Source organism: Symsagittifera roscoffensis, chromosome 4 (assembly GCF_963678635.1).
Source record: "Symsagittifera roscoffensis chromosome 4, txSymRosc1.1, whole genome shotgun sequence".
Classification (NCBI taxonomy): domain Eukaryota; kingdom Metazoa; phylum Xenacoelomorpha; order Acoela; family Convolutidae; genus Symsagittifera; species Symsagittifera roscoffensis.
Window position 1 is genome coordinate 29,632,622 of NC_087065.1, and position 13,451 is coordinate 29,646,072.

At 41.4% G+C, this 13,451-nt stretch overlaps 2 protein-coding genes across 2 annotated transcripts in view; both read left to right on the top strand.

Annotated features, from left to right (window-relative positions):
• The window catches only part of LOC134844582 (UPF0193 protein EVG1 homolog), a 260,384-nt gene that overhangs the window by 139,948 nt on the left and 106,985 nt on the right, over positions 1 to 13,451 (top strand). The window lies entirely within an intron of this gene.
• Positions 1 to 13,451, top strand: part of LOC134844355 (uncharacterized) — a 56,797-nt gene that overhangs the window by 16,795 nt on the left and 26,551 nt on the right. Inside the window, exons 3-8 of the mRNA XM_063861001.1 lie at positions 1,194 to 1,484; positions 1,968 to 6,066; positions 6,693 to 6,986; positions 11,717 to 11,901; positions 12,072 to 12,251; positions 12,771 to 12,975. Coding sequence (XP_063717071.1) covers positions 1,194 to 1,484; positions 1,968 to 6,066; positions 6,693 to 6,986; positions 11,717 to 11,901; positions 12,072 to 12,251; positions 12,771 to 12,975 — 5,254 coding nt within the window. The remainder of the gene's footprint in view (positions 1 to 1,193; positions 1,485 to 1,967; positions 6,067 to 6,692; positions 6,987 to 11,716; positions 11,902 to 12,071; positions 12,252 to 12,770; positions 12,976 to 13,451) is intronic.

Sequence of the window (13,451 nt, forward strand, 5' to 3'; positions counted from 1 at the left end):
CAAGTATCCAGGATATTTTACGCAGCTGAGTCTCGCAATAAAGGCGAAATCTATTGTAATCTATTGTTCAAGAGGTGCAAACAATTTTGAAATTAAATGCGCCTAAATTTCTAACAACTCAAAAGTCATGAAACTAATTTAATTTACTGATCACCCGGGATGACCAAAAATACTAGTCATACAATTTCTATATATGGAAAAATGCTAGTCATACACTTTCCATACAATTCCATACGTACAGAAAATTGCATGAAAGTTCTATGATTAGTATTTTTTTCATATATGGAAATTGTATGAATAGCATTTTTCCATAAACTAAAAATATTGATTTTTTACATTTTAATTTCTCAAAACTTTTTGGTTGTGTTCGTAACCGAACACAAATGACATAAACTTTGAGTACTCAAATGTAGTAACCAACGGTTTGGCTGTCTCGCATTAAAAATGCATTGGAAACAGCCTGATATGTGTTACTTCTGTCTCAGACAAATAATATAACGAAAGTAATGAACTTTTAAATTTTGGCAATAATTTTCAAAGATGATTGTTTCTAAAATTTGAATTTTTAATTTACCAGACATTGATCAAAGCGTACAAAAACATGTCATACAAAAGAAATTGTATGAAATATATAGAAATTGTATGGTTAGCAGTTTTTTTCATACCATTTTTTTCCTTTTTTTAATGAAGAGATACCAATTTCGATACCAAAACAACCACAAAATACCTTTGAAATTCGATTAAACTCATTTTGCAAAAATGTAAGAAAGTTGTATGACTAGCATTTTTCCATAGACTAAGTGTATGAAATTGTATGATTAGCATTTTCGGTCTACGGAGGTCAACCCGGTCAATCAGACTTATTGATTGACTTGTTCTTTTTTGTGTCAAATTTAAAACCTTCCTGATGTAACTAAGTATCCATTGCAACCTAATTTAGGTTTTATCACGAAGAACACTACAGAATATTGTCTCTCTCGTGGGCTGTTAAAGATCGTGTAGTGTCCTGATGTCCTGATGTAGTTGTAAATGTCTTTTAATTGGTACTTAAACAATTTTTCTGCTGCTCAGTTTATAAGAAATCAAAACAACAAAAGCCAAAAAAATGAATGAATCAATATGTTGGAAATTTTACTCTGTGCTTCATGCAAATTAACCGGTTCAGATGCTCTCATTCGTGCATGATTTTGCAGACCAGAATCGATTTGGACTATGTGAGTCCAGATCTGACATCATCCGATTGCAGTACCTCTACTGTGGACGTATCCAAGAAACGATATCCCCAACAATCATATCAGCTCTTGCACGTCCAGGCAAGTGATGTGACCCAACAGAATGCATTCCACACTTCGGCCGAGTTTCTTGCCGAGTACCAGAAGTGCCACGTGTCAGTGTACTATGATGTTTTCCAGTCGGACTGGAACGGGTACTATCGAATGGTCATTGACACTATCAATGAGCTGTCACTGAGTGCTCATTTTGAGGTACATTTGAGGTCTCAAATTTTTAAAACTTTGATTCACTTCAAACAGAAACAAAATATAGTTCGAATCGAAAAAATACAACTTAGATTGTACTAAGCATAACTCGAATTGAACAAATTAGCATAATTTTTTTGCTGGTTAAATCAATTTTATCAAAATCATTTTTTTTTTCGTTTTTAATGGGAAATTGAATCTTCGATAAAATTGACCAACCATGTGTTGAATCTTGCATTGTAATTTCTTCACATGATGTCTTATTACATATACCCCCTTCCCTTCCCACAAAACATTGAAGTTTTTTTTGCAGTTTTTTTCATTTTATGTTTAAACTTTTTTGTTGTGTTATAATGTTTGTTATATTTTCGAAAATTGTTGTATTGTTTTTCGATTTGAAAAAAAAAAAATTTGTCAAAGAGAACGATCTAATCGGAATATTCTGTGCTACTTGCAAATCATTGGGATATTCATGTTTTTTTTGTGCAGGTAGATGACGATGGCATAGAAGATGAGACCCAGTTCCTCATCGCAGTCGACGGAGGACGGCAGCTGCTTGTCACTGCTGTATCCTACACTGTGCAGACTAGTCTGTCAGTGATTGAACAGGTGGACCACATGCGAAACTCATGCCGACTCCTGGCGAACGGCGACTTGTTCCAACACGAAGACCTGGAAGCAGTTCAGATGGGAGACACGAACAACTTCATTCAGTCTGTAATACACGCGCATCTGAATACTAGACATACGGATATTATTACTCAGCACAAATTTCTCTCTGTTTTCGATTTCTACCATGTAAGATGCAACTGGGTAGACGCAAACACGCAACTTCTAGAAACTTCCAGCTGCGAAAATGACCACGCGATTTCAGGTCTCATATGCTACTCAACTGTGGGTGAAATACGATCACTTGGTTTGAGTCCCACGGGATGCAGCGAAATAAACTCGCTCAATCGAGCTAATACTGAAGTTAATATGACGTTCGCTTTGAGTTCGGATTTAGTCGGTTGCATGATGGAGCGGAATGTCACATGTCTTGGTTTTGACCAATCGGGCCAAGAGATAGCTTCTTCAGGATCGAGCTATATGGTTAATTGTCGCAATGAAACTCAAGTATCGGTCATAAGCCATGCGAGCAATCCGGTCACAAGGTTCCAATGTTCTGCACCAAGGTTTCCAAACATCGAAGACGCAGCGGAAATAGTTTCTTCATTTTACGAGATTCATGCGACCAATTCGACCATCGAACTTGACAATAAGAGTAATCCCTTTTACTCAAATGGGATCATTCGGTTAACTGAGGAATTGTACAGCTATCCATTTGAAATCAACCTAGTTGCACGCGGATTTCCTCTTCAAAAAACAGCCGTCGAATTCTACGAAAAGTTTTCTGAAGTTGCAACGAGCCCCCTAGCAGCTTCGAATCTGACTTTTGATGAACAAATCATGTGTTCTGTTCCTGATGTACTTCCAAAAGTTATAGTAGAACACTATGTTAGCTTGCGCTTTAACGAAATTCATCCGGAAAACACTGGGTCATACGTGTTCAGTGTAGATATCGGGAATAACCAACAGCCGACCACGGCCAATATTACAGTTGAGGTGGTACATCCATTCAAGTTTGAATGTTCGAATGAGTGTGGTAGAAAAGTACCATTGGGTGAGAACTACACGATCATTTGCACTGTGGATCACCATTTTGTTACTAGTGCTGCTAATTTTGAAGACCCTGCTTTGATGCCGATAGAACTAGTTGTAAGTAATCTGGACAACGATAAGGAGTACAAGTTCTGTCATTATAGTGTTCCACTCTTTCAAAATCTCACCGAAAAAGATTTTGAGCATGGTGATTTTAAAATTGATGCAACCAACCGCAAGTTTACATTTGCGTTTGAAGTGTTCTCAGTTCAGAGTTGGAACAGTGGTCGATTTGGTATTAAAGTAAGAACTAGCGATCCTGCTGAATGCCTTTACCAAAAGGAAGACTGTACCAATATTGGATATGAGGAGATCCAGCAAATGTCATGCACAGCATCTTCAGAACTTGGAGTAGTTGTCTTTGAAGTTGAAATAGAGCGGGAAATGGGATATCCTGACTTGAGCTCTCCAAATTGCGGATCCACCGGTAATGTTCCTTTGTACTTTGACAAGTCGTTTGGTACTTTTAATGATCACTCTCAATTCTACTACCGCTTCTGTCGCAATGTGCCGAGCGATCAATTGGGAGAGGCTGTTTGCGGCGAGGAAGGGGGTGAATTTAACTTCAAGATGGGAGATTTGGTGACCCAACTTGCCCTGTTCGTGGACAATGACGGTAGATTCTATAGAGACAAAGTTTTCAGAGCGATGGCCTGTCAATCTTATGATATGTCGTTCTCAAAAGGTGATCCCACTCCTTACGAGCTCAAGTTCCGAACAAAATCAGCAGGTGTTACTCACAAGTTAGAACTGAACAGTTCTGAAATGGTCGAACTGAACAGCGAAACAGAACCAGACTCAATATTGTGCAGATACAAAAGAGGGAAAGTTTGGAAAATGTCCGGCGAGGCCGTTCAAGAAGGCTGCAGATACGCCAGCATGGGTCCCCAAACAGTGAAGGTTAGAGTGCATGGTGATTTGAACGTAAGTGTGGTCTGCCACGCTTCTCCACCAGGGTCAGCTCCGGCTCAGACGTATGAAGCAGTACAACCTGGGAGAGGCTTCGAGTACTCTTTGGATATCGATGACTATGCAAGGGTGGAAGGGTTCCGGTGTTGCCAAATCTGGGAAGATGATTCGGATTGCTTTGACTTCTCAATAACTGGCCAATACTACCCACTGGAGGTGAACAAGCTTATCGAGCCCGTTAATTTACTCTGTGGGGGCGAGCAGTCTGGGTTTTCAGCACAGCCATGCTATGGTGAAACATCACAGCTTAAGTGTTGCATGAAAGCTAATCCAGTGCAAAATTGTAACTGGCTCATTCGTCAGGGCCAAGTGGGTACGCTTGTGAACGGAACCAGAAATATAACATGGGATTTGCACCCCGTTGAAATGAGCCAATGTATGCGGCCTGACATATGCTCTGTTTTGACATTTAACCCCTTGAGTCCAGAACATAATGGATACTACTCCTGCGTTTGCTCTAACGGATTCGAGGGTACCGCTCTAGAGAGTTCAGGGCGTACTCAATCACAGTACATTGAAATTACAGAACACCAGTCACAAACTGTTGGCTCACTTGACAGTGCAATAACATACCACACCACTTGTGGAAGCCCACCAGAGTTTTATGGAACCCTTTATATTCCAGGAACTCCAATCGACGCCTCAGTTAAATGTCGCCAAATCTCCGGCACGGATTATTCATACCTGAGTGAGGATGAAATTGAAGTGACACGCCCTGATAACGACAAGGGAAGCGACGTTAAATTTAATCTTTTCGGGTCGGACCGGACACGTGAATGCGTGGTTGAAATTCTGAACCGAGCAGCACTTTCGAAGTCCCCTTACACATTAGCTTTTTCACTAAAGAGAGTAGTCGGTTTCGGAAGTATGGAAATTTATCAAGACACGTCCAAAGAAAATTATGAAAGCGAACCATTCAAAATAGCGTGTGAAGTATGCGCGTTTGCGATTAACAACGCAAGAATTATAAAGATTGAGTGTAGAACGGAAAGCGATGCATTGTTGCCTTTCGTCGAGCTGGAAAATAATTACATGTTCGATCCTGTAAAAAATTTGGGCAAAAAAGTTGAGCAGCTTGCGGGGTTTGTCCAAGAAACTGTTGCGTGCACTTGTTCGCTCACAACTGAACCTGAACACTACAGAACGTTGTTCTTCCGAGCCAACGGCGAAGTTGAGGTTGAACAAAACGAGTCGACCAGTGAGCCGACAACAACTGAGACACAGAACTCTGGAGAAACGACAATAACTCCCACAACAAAAGGCACCACCAATGATGCTACAACTATAACCATGATTATAGATGAAATGGCAACAACTCCCACGGGTCTCAAGACAGAAGAGGAATTAATTGAGGAGTTTCAGCATCTAGTAAATTCCACGCAATCTCTCGCTGAAGCGAGAGACGGTAGTGAAGGAGTGATTAACTACGAGGAAGCGACGGAGTACTTGAACACCTTGGCCCGGTACGTTCACGCTAGAGAGAAAACGTTATCTGGAGCCCAAGTAGAAACAGGGTTCGGATTCATAGACGAAATACTAGCGGTGCCGATTGTAATTGAGCCTCAAAACGAACTAATGGCCGAGCACTTGGCATCGGATGAAGCATATGCAAATGAAATGATTAGACGGTCGATTGGACAAACAACGAGCGCAGCAGTTTTCTACGTCGAAGATTTGATCGCCTCCAACCAGGATGCTCCTAAATTTCCTTATCTAATAGAGAAGTTTGAGGATTTGCAAGACGCATTTTTTCATATTGGGACTGAATTGAAGGCTGGGTCAAAGGTCGAAGTGCAAACGGACCATTCGCTTGTAGTGGCTATTAGAATGCCGGACAATCATGACGAGATTGTGGGCGGTGGAGAACTGGTGATTCAGAACATCGACCAACACGGAGTGACTCGGGGTGCTCTGCAAGGTATATTGTTTCGCCTCATGTTTGTCAAAATTTCGGACTCATCTTACTGATAGATTTGTCTGCCTCTTAAGGCATTTTTTCCCGACCTTTTGAAAAGTGCGGTGAAACTTTGCATTCGGGTGAGTTTTAGTTTTTTCTTTTTGTTTTCCACCCAAAATCAGGTACTATAAGTAATCAACGGAATGGGTCGAGTTATATATCATATAAAAGCTTTTTCATTTCAGTCGTGATTCGAACAACTTTACATAATTTTGAAAATTTTTTCTCAGTGTCGAGAAAAACCGGTTTGAAATTTTTGATTTATGGTTTTTTTTCGAGCGAAATGGCTTGGTCAAAATTTAGGCCATGAAAACTTATTTCAATCGAGTAAAGCTTTTTTTTTTTGAAAAGAATTAGCGCCATTTTTAGAATCAAAAACTTCAAAAATTCAAAAAAAAAGTTGCACAAAAATAAACATTTCTTAAATTTTTTTTTGCGTTTTTGTCGCTTTTAGTGGCTATTAGAATGCCAGACTGGTAGTTTCAGCGTCTGGTAGATTCCACGCAATCTCTGGCTGAAGTAACTAGTGACTAGCGTGAAATTATCGACAATCATTTTGTTAATGCTCTCAACAATATGCTTTCTAGGAGTTGTCATCTCAGAAGAAGAAATGGAACAAATGCCCGCGGGATCACAAGTGTTAATCAGCTCATACGACAGGGAAATTGACACACCTACCGAAACTACAATCTTGACTGAACCGAAGCATGTAAAACTGGCCGAAGGCTCTGGCAGTGAAATGGAACTCACTGTGAAAACGTGGAAGAGAGTTTCGGACCACTTTTGCGTCGACATTCGAGATTCCAATGGTCAAAATGTGTCGCTGGGTGTAACATTGTCCTTCAATTTACATAAAGCCAGTCCTGGTTTCGAAATAAAAGGTTAAAAAGTACAGCGTTTTTTCACCAGTAGTTTTTTCCGACCAATGAAGGAAGCCGGATAAGTCTGCCAGTACTAATCAGCGCTGTTTCAGAATAAAACCAGTTTTATATGCTTTGCTGAACAATTGTAGGAAATTGTGCCAAAAACAGAGAAACCAGAAAAATAGTGCTCTTGCATAACTGAAACAGAACTTATTTTTACTGGCAGATCAATCCGGGAGGAGTGGAGAAACTTCCTGTTCGGGTATCTTTTTTTAAATAACTTAAAATTTGTTAAATTCTCTAAGTAGTTAGTGAAGCTTAACTCCTAGCATATCATCTTCTTTCCCTCTCCCTGCCCTGACAAAATGAGGAAGCATAAATTTTAAAAATGATCATAAAGCATTTGATTTTTTCCCTTCTATTTTGCAAAACTTCTTATACTCCGTGTGCAAAACTTCTAATACTCCGTATAACTCAAATAGAGATTAAAAAATTAAAATTGTCACTGTTTTCTTTCTCAATTATCTCGTTTTTCAGTCACCCTGTTCAAGGTCATAGGGTCAACATTGATCCATTATTTAAAGGTAACGCCAAAAATTCTATGGACGCAAAAATTCTATGGGGACAATGATTAATGAAAGACATTATGGCCAATTTTTCAGCTAAAAGCATGTATGTCTTAAAAGCGTATGGCAAGGCAGGGCAGCGCAGATCAAGGAGGGGCACGGCAAGATGTGAAAATTCTAAAAGGTTTTTCAGTTCCGTTTCTGGATAAATTTTAAATCAAGATGTTTGGTTGATCAAGGCCAGAAGTAAAGGCATGGCAGCGGAAAGAAAGAAGGGTCAGGACAGAGTAGCGCAACGAAAGGTAAGCCAGGGTAGCGCATATCAAGGAAGGGCGGGGTAGGGCAGTGAAAGGCAAGTAGGTGCTGAGCAGCGCGAGGCAGGGCAGTGCAAGGCAGGGCAGTGCAAGGCAAGGATAGGCAGGGCATCGCATATCAAGGAAGGATAGCAAAGGCGAGGCAGCGCAGCGCAAGGCAAGGAGAGATAAGGCATAGCAAGGAAAAGCGGCGCAAGGAAAGGATGGGCAGTGCAGTGTAAGCTAATACAGGACAGCGCACAATAGTGCAGCAAAAGCAAGGCACAGGAGGACAGCGCAAACCAAGGCAGGGCAGCGCATCGCAAGAAAACGCAGCACAAGGCAAAGATAGGCAGGGCAGCGTAAAGCAAAGCAATAGAGCACAAGAAGAGTCGGAAGAGAACAGCACAAGGTAGATCAGGGCAGCTCAAGGTGAGGCAGTGAAAAACAAGCTAGCGCAGCGCAGAGAAAGGAGGCACAGTGCAGTGCAGGGCAATGAAAGCAAGGATAGTGCATGGGTACTGTCAGGGCAGCAAATATCAGGGAAGGGCAGGGAATCGTAAGTCAATTAGGGGCAGAGCAGCCCATAGTGGAGCAGCACAGTGCAGGGTGAAGCAGGGCAGGGCAGCATCACAAGGCGAGGCAGGGAAGCGCAAGGCAGGACAGAACCGGGCAGCACGAGGTAGATCAGGGCAGTTTATGGGGAAGGCAGTGCAAAGCAAATAGTTGCAGAGTAACGCAAGGTAGGCAGCGTAGCGCAAGGCAAGGTAGAGCAGAGTAGCAACCGACGGCAAGGCAGGGCAGCACAAGGCAATATGGGGCAGGGCAATGTAAGGCGAAACAGGGCAGCGCATATCAAGGAAGGGTAGCAAATACAAGGTAGGGTTGCGCAAAAAAGGGCAGCGATTGGCATGGTAGAGCAGGACAGGGCAAGGTATGGTAGTGCAAAGCAAGGCAGAGAGACAGGAGGGACAGGACAGGGCAGCGAAAAAGAAGCTGCGCAAGTTATGGCTTGGCAGTGCAGGTAAGGAGGGACAAGACAAGGCTTGAATGGTGTTCAACTAATTTTCACCCCATTGCTAGTTAAAATTCATCTTAAGACGTTTAGCAAGGTCAGGGGCAGGAGGCAAAGCATGTCAGCGGAGCGATGGGTAGCGTAATTTAAGTTCAGAGCAGCGCAGATCCAGGACATGCAGTGCAGCGCTGGGTACGGATAATAAGGGCAGAGCAAAGGCAAGCCAGAACAGGCCAACGCACGGCTACTCAAAAAGAGTTAGGGTAGCGTAAGATAGATGAGGCAGGGTGAGGCGAAGCAGGGAGACACAAGGCAACATATAGCAACGCGAGGCAAGGCAGGGGAGCGCAAGCGATTGTACGGCAGGACAGTGCAAGGCAAGGAACAGTAGGTCACCGTAAGGCAATGCAAGAAGGAGCAAATTAGTGTACGACAAGGCAGAATAGCGCATAGCAAAGAGGTGCATTACATAGCAAGGAGGTGCAGGACATAACAAGGAGGGGCAGGACACGGAAGGGCATCGGATGGCAAAGAACGACTCGGCAGCGTAAGGCAAGGAAGAGCAGGATAGCGCAAAACAAAGCAGATGAGCGCGAGACAAGGCAGCACAATGCAAGGAGAGGCAGCGTAAAGCAAGGCAGGACGGTACAAAGCAGATCAGCAAGTGGCTCGGCAGAAAAGGGCAGTGGAAGGCAAGGCAAAAAAAGCATGTCAGCGCTGAGCAAGGAGGGCCAGGAAACGCAAAGAATAGCCGGCCAGTTCTGGGTAAGAAGAGGCAAGGCAAAAATTGAATGATCGAAAGATTTTTTTAAATCCAAAATCTGGAAGGTTTTCATTTTAAGATGGGCTAAGGCAAGGAGGGGCGGGTAATGGCAATGCAGGGCGAGGCGCTGTAAGGTACGACAATGCAAGGCAGTGAACAGCAAGGCAATGAAGAGTAGAGCAAAGTAAAGCAGATCATGACGGAGCAGGTTAAACTCGGGCAAGGCAGGTCAGTGAATAGCAAGGAGGGGCAGGACATAGCAAGGAGGACAGGGCAAGGAAGGGCAGCGCAAGGCAAAGAGGGGCTCCGCGGTGCAAGGCAGAGCAGTGTAGCGCAAAGCAAGGCAGAGGAGCGCAATCCCAGGCAGCGCAAGGCTAGGAGAGGCGGGGCAGCGTAAGACAAGATGGGGCTGGGGCAGGACAGCGCAAAATATGGTTGGGCAGAAGGTTTTTTCAATTCAAAGTCTAAAATAATTTCATTTAAGGATGGACTGAGCAAGGCAAAGTGAGGCAGGGCACGGCAATGCAGGGCCAGGTTTTGCAAAAAGTGCCAGGACAGCGCAAGGCAAGGCAGGGCAACGCATGTCGAGGTAGGGCAGCGCAATGCTAGGAGGGGTAGATCAGCGGAAGGAGGAGCAGGGCTTTCAGCCACAATTTAGGTTCTAAAAAAGTTTAAGAACTGACCCAATAGTTGGTGTCTGGGCAATTCCAACCTAAAATTGGGTGAACCGGGAACAAGAAGAAGCAAAAAACACAAGTTTTCAAAAAGTAAGGGTTAGTTCGTTTTTAAAATTTAATTGTTATCTCTTTAAAGTATATCACTTTCTCTGAAATCGGGAGTAAACAAATTGAACTCAGAAGATATTTAGTCAGCGTTTTGTTAATTATAACCAGAATAGGGTAGGTTCTCAGTGATGGGAGTTAAGTACTCACTTTGTTTATCTTGTCTATAATCTAAAGTTCATTTTAAACTGATAATTGCTTAACTACTTGTTGATTTTGTTGTTATCAGGAGTATTGGTTCGGAGGAATAAAGTCTTTCGTTCCTAAAATTAAAAAACGAAGATAATTTTCTAATTAATCCAACTCAATCCCCGTGAACCAAATCCCCGTTGGTTGGAAGTGTCTAAACGCCTAGTTACCGCCTCAGTGTTGAGAAAAACTGGTCCACATTTTTTTGTACTAATTGACACAGTTTTTCAAAAAACAAGATGAGTTTCTAATGACGTATCATTACCTTACTTTTGAACAGTGTTACTAACTCAATCGCAGTCATCTGAAAAAATTGAAGTAAAAAAATTAGAAAGCAATTTAGGAAAAAATGTCTTTTTTAGTTTTTTTGAATTTTTTACTTTATTCAAAGTGTCGAAAAACTCATTCAGATATACTATATTTTGGGTTATTGAATAAAACACTAGTAGATATTCTTGCTTTTTTAAAACTACTTTTTGCATTTCATTATGTTAAGCTAGACGTTTTGTTGCTTTTTTGTAGCGCCTTGAAAATTTTTTATTTTCTCATTTCTAACCATATAACACCATACAATTTCAATCCGTGTTTTTGTTGCCTCACCATTTTAAAATCACTACATTTCAAAGCAATTTCTATTTCTTAATCCAAATTGGAAAGACATCAAAGAAAAAGGCGAGAAAAGCAGTTGCCATTTAATGCCAGACAAATTCTCGCAGTTGAATACTAGTTTTTTTGAACAAAATTTAGTTTGCATTTAATTCAGATTTAACAGAAACTCCATAGAGCTTTGAACATTAGAGATACGGTTTTCATTTAAAACACGCTAATTATGTCTATTTGTGCTCTCATGACCACTCGATGCGTCGCAAAAAGTTTCTGTATTGAATGTCAAAATGTCATCCTTCGAAGCATTTGTTGTCCGTGCAAGCCCTACTCACGACCTGTTTCCAAAGGGAGGATGGAAAAACATTTCACGGTTTGCTAACTTGGTTTTATTTAGGTAGAATTGAAATAGAGACTCAGTTTTTCTTTTTTTTTTCATTCTTTTTAAAAAAGGACGACATAAAATGGACGCCACAATACTATAACTTTTAAAAATGGGTTGATGGTGGTTTTTAACTGAGCAATTCTATTTTGTAGATGACGTGCAAATTACAGTGCAACATAAGTGTGTCTTTTTTGACCCCATATCTGGTCAATACTCCTCGCTCGGACTAGACCCTCTGCTGATCGAAGACTCTAGGGCTACCTGTGTGTCCAGACACTTGACCGCATTTGCAGTAATCGCCGAAGTAACTCAAATCAAAGTAGACTCCGCTCGCAAGGTATGTAACTTTTGACGAGTTTGCTCAAGCATCTTCCTCACGATATAATTGACAAATCAAAAATCTAGCTAGAGTGTTCGGTGCCAGCAGTCGGTGGAGATCTAAGATTGTTAGGAAAATAAAAAGGGGATTCATTCAGAATTATTATATAGAATTTAATCTATGTGCAGGAGAGGCTGCACTGGGTGTTGAATGGTTGCGTGATTGTGGCATGTGTGCTGCTGGTGGTGGCCTTCCTCTGCATGCTCTACATGTTGCCCCTTCTGGAGGAGGAGGAGACTGCACTCCAGATGCTAGTCCTCTTCATGCTCTCACTCTTCCTTGCCTCATTTCTAACCATGGCTGAACAGGTAGCATAACCTACTATGATATTAAACAGGACTTAGTTTTGAACAAAATATTTGAATTGTCAGGATTAAATAGGGGTGAAATGGTTCTGGGATTATCTTATGCTTGATAAACTAGGGGGTTAAAGTCACTTGCAGTAATCTATGGTTTGAAATCCCAACTTTAAATAACATGGGGCAACAATTTGGGATATTGACAGTATACATACCAATAATTGAATGTCCTAAATCTCATTTATTAGTTTCCTTCTTCTGTTTGTGAATTGCGGCCAACGTACAGCAACAAAAAATTCACTTTTTTCGAGAAATGTGTCTCAAAATTAGAGTTTGGAGCAAAATAAAGGCTTCGAAGTGTTCGAATGTGTTCTAAAGTGACTGTTCGACTAGCTTGACAAATAAAAAAGCGCTCCATGCTTGATCAACTTGCTAACTTCGTTAGTGTTTGCCATTGTTAATAATAAACTAAATTGATAATAGATTATTTTTTGTTATACCTTTTGCCGTCATGTCTGTCGATGTTAGCGTGAGTTCAATGGCAGTCTGTGCATTGCGAGTTCCTTCCTGCTCCACTTCTCCATCTTGTCCACTGTGGGCTGTTTGTTGAGCACAGCATACCACGTGATGAGAGACTACAGTCCCACCATGTCCATGTCCACAACAGCACCCCAACAGAACAGCCGCCCCACCAACCCAATTGTGTATATAGTGGTCACATTCTTCATTTCAGGTCAGAAAAAGCTTCCTGCACCTGGCAGAATTTTCCAAAACGTATGCAAACATTCCTGGCTGACTAATACATAATATTTTCTCATGTAGTATTTTAAGGCTAATAAATAATAGCTTCGACACAACTTTCCAAACAGTCCCCTTAAACGTAATTTTTGTTACATGACAAATGACCCTTAGCTTAAGATCCCAAACGAGAAGATTCAAGTCAATAAGATACCATTCCAAAAGATACCTCGTTTTAAAATCGCCCGCGACGTAAGATACCATAAGAAATTAACAAAGAACAAACGAATAGAAAATAATACGGTTAATCAATCAAAGCGTCGGTTGAAATCAAAGAAACGGTAAAACTTTTGCTGCTCAAAATTCAAACATAAATGACCTTGCTAATCAATTGGCCTTCAAATTGAAACTCAAACTTCAAAACACCTTAAGCTACAAATGAACTTAAAAAAAAGGTTTCCATTTGATCAA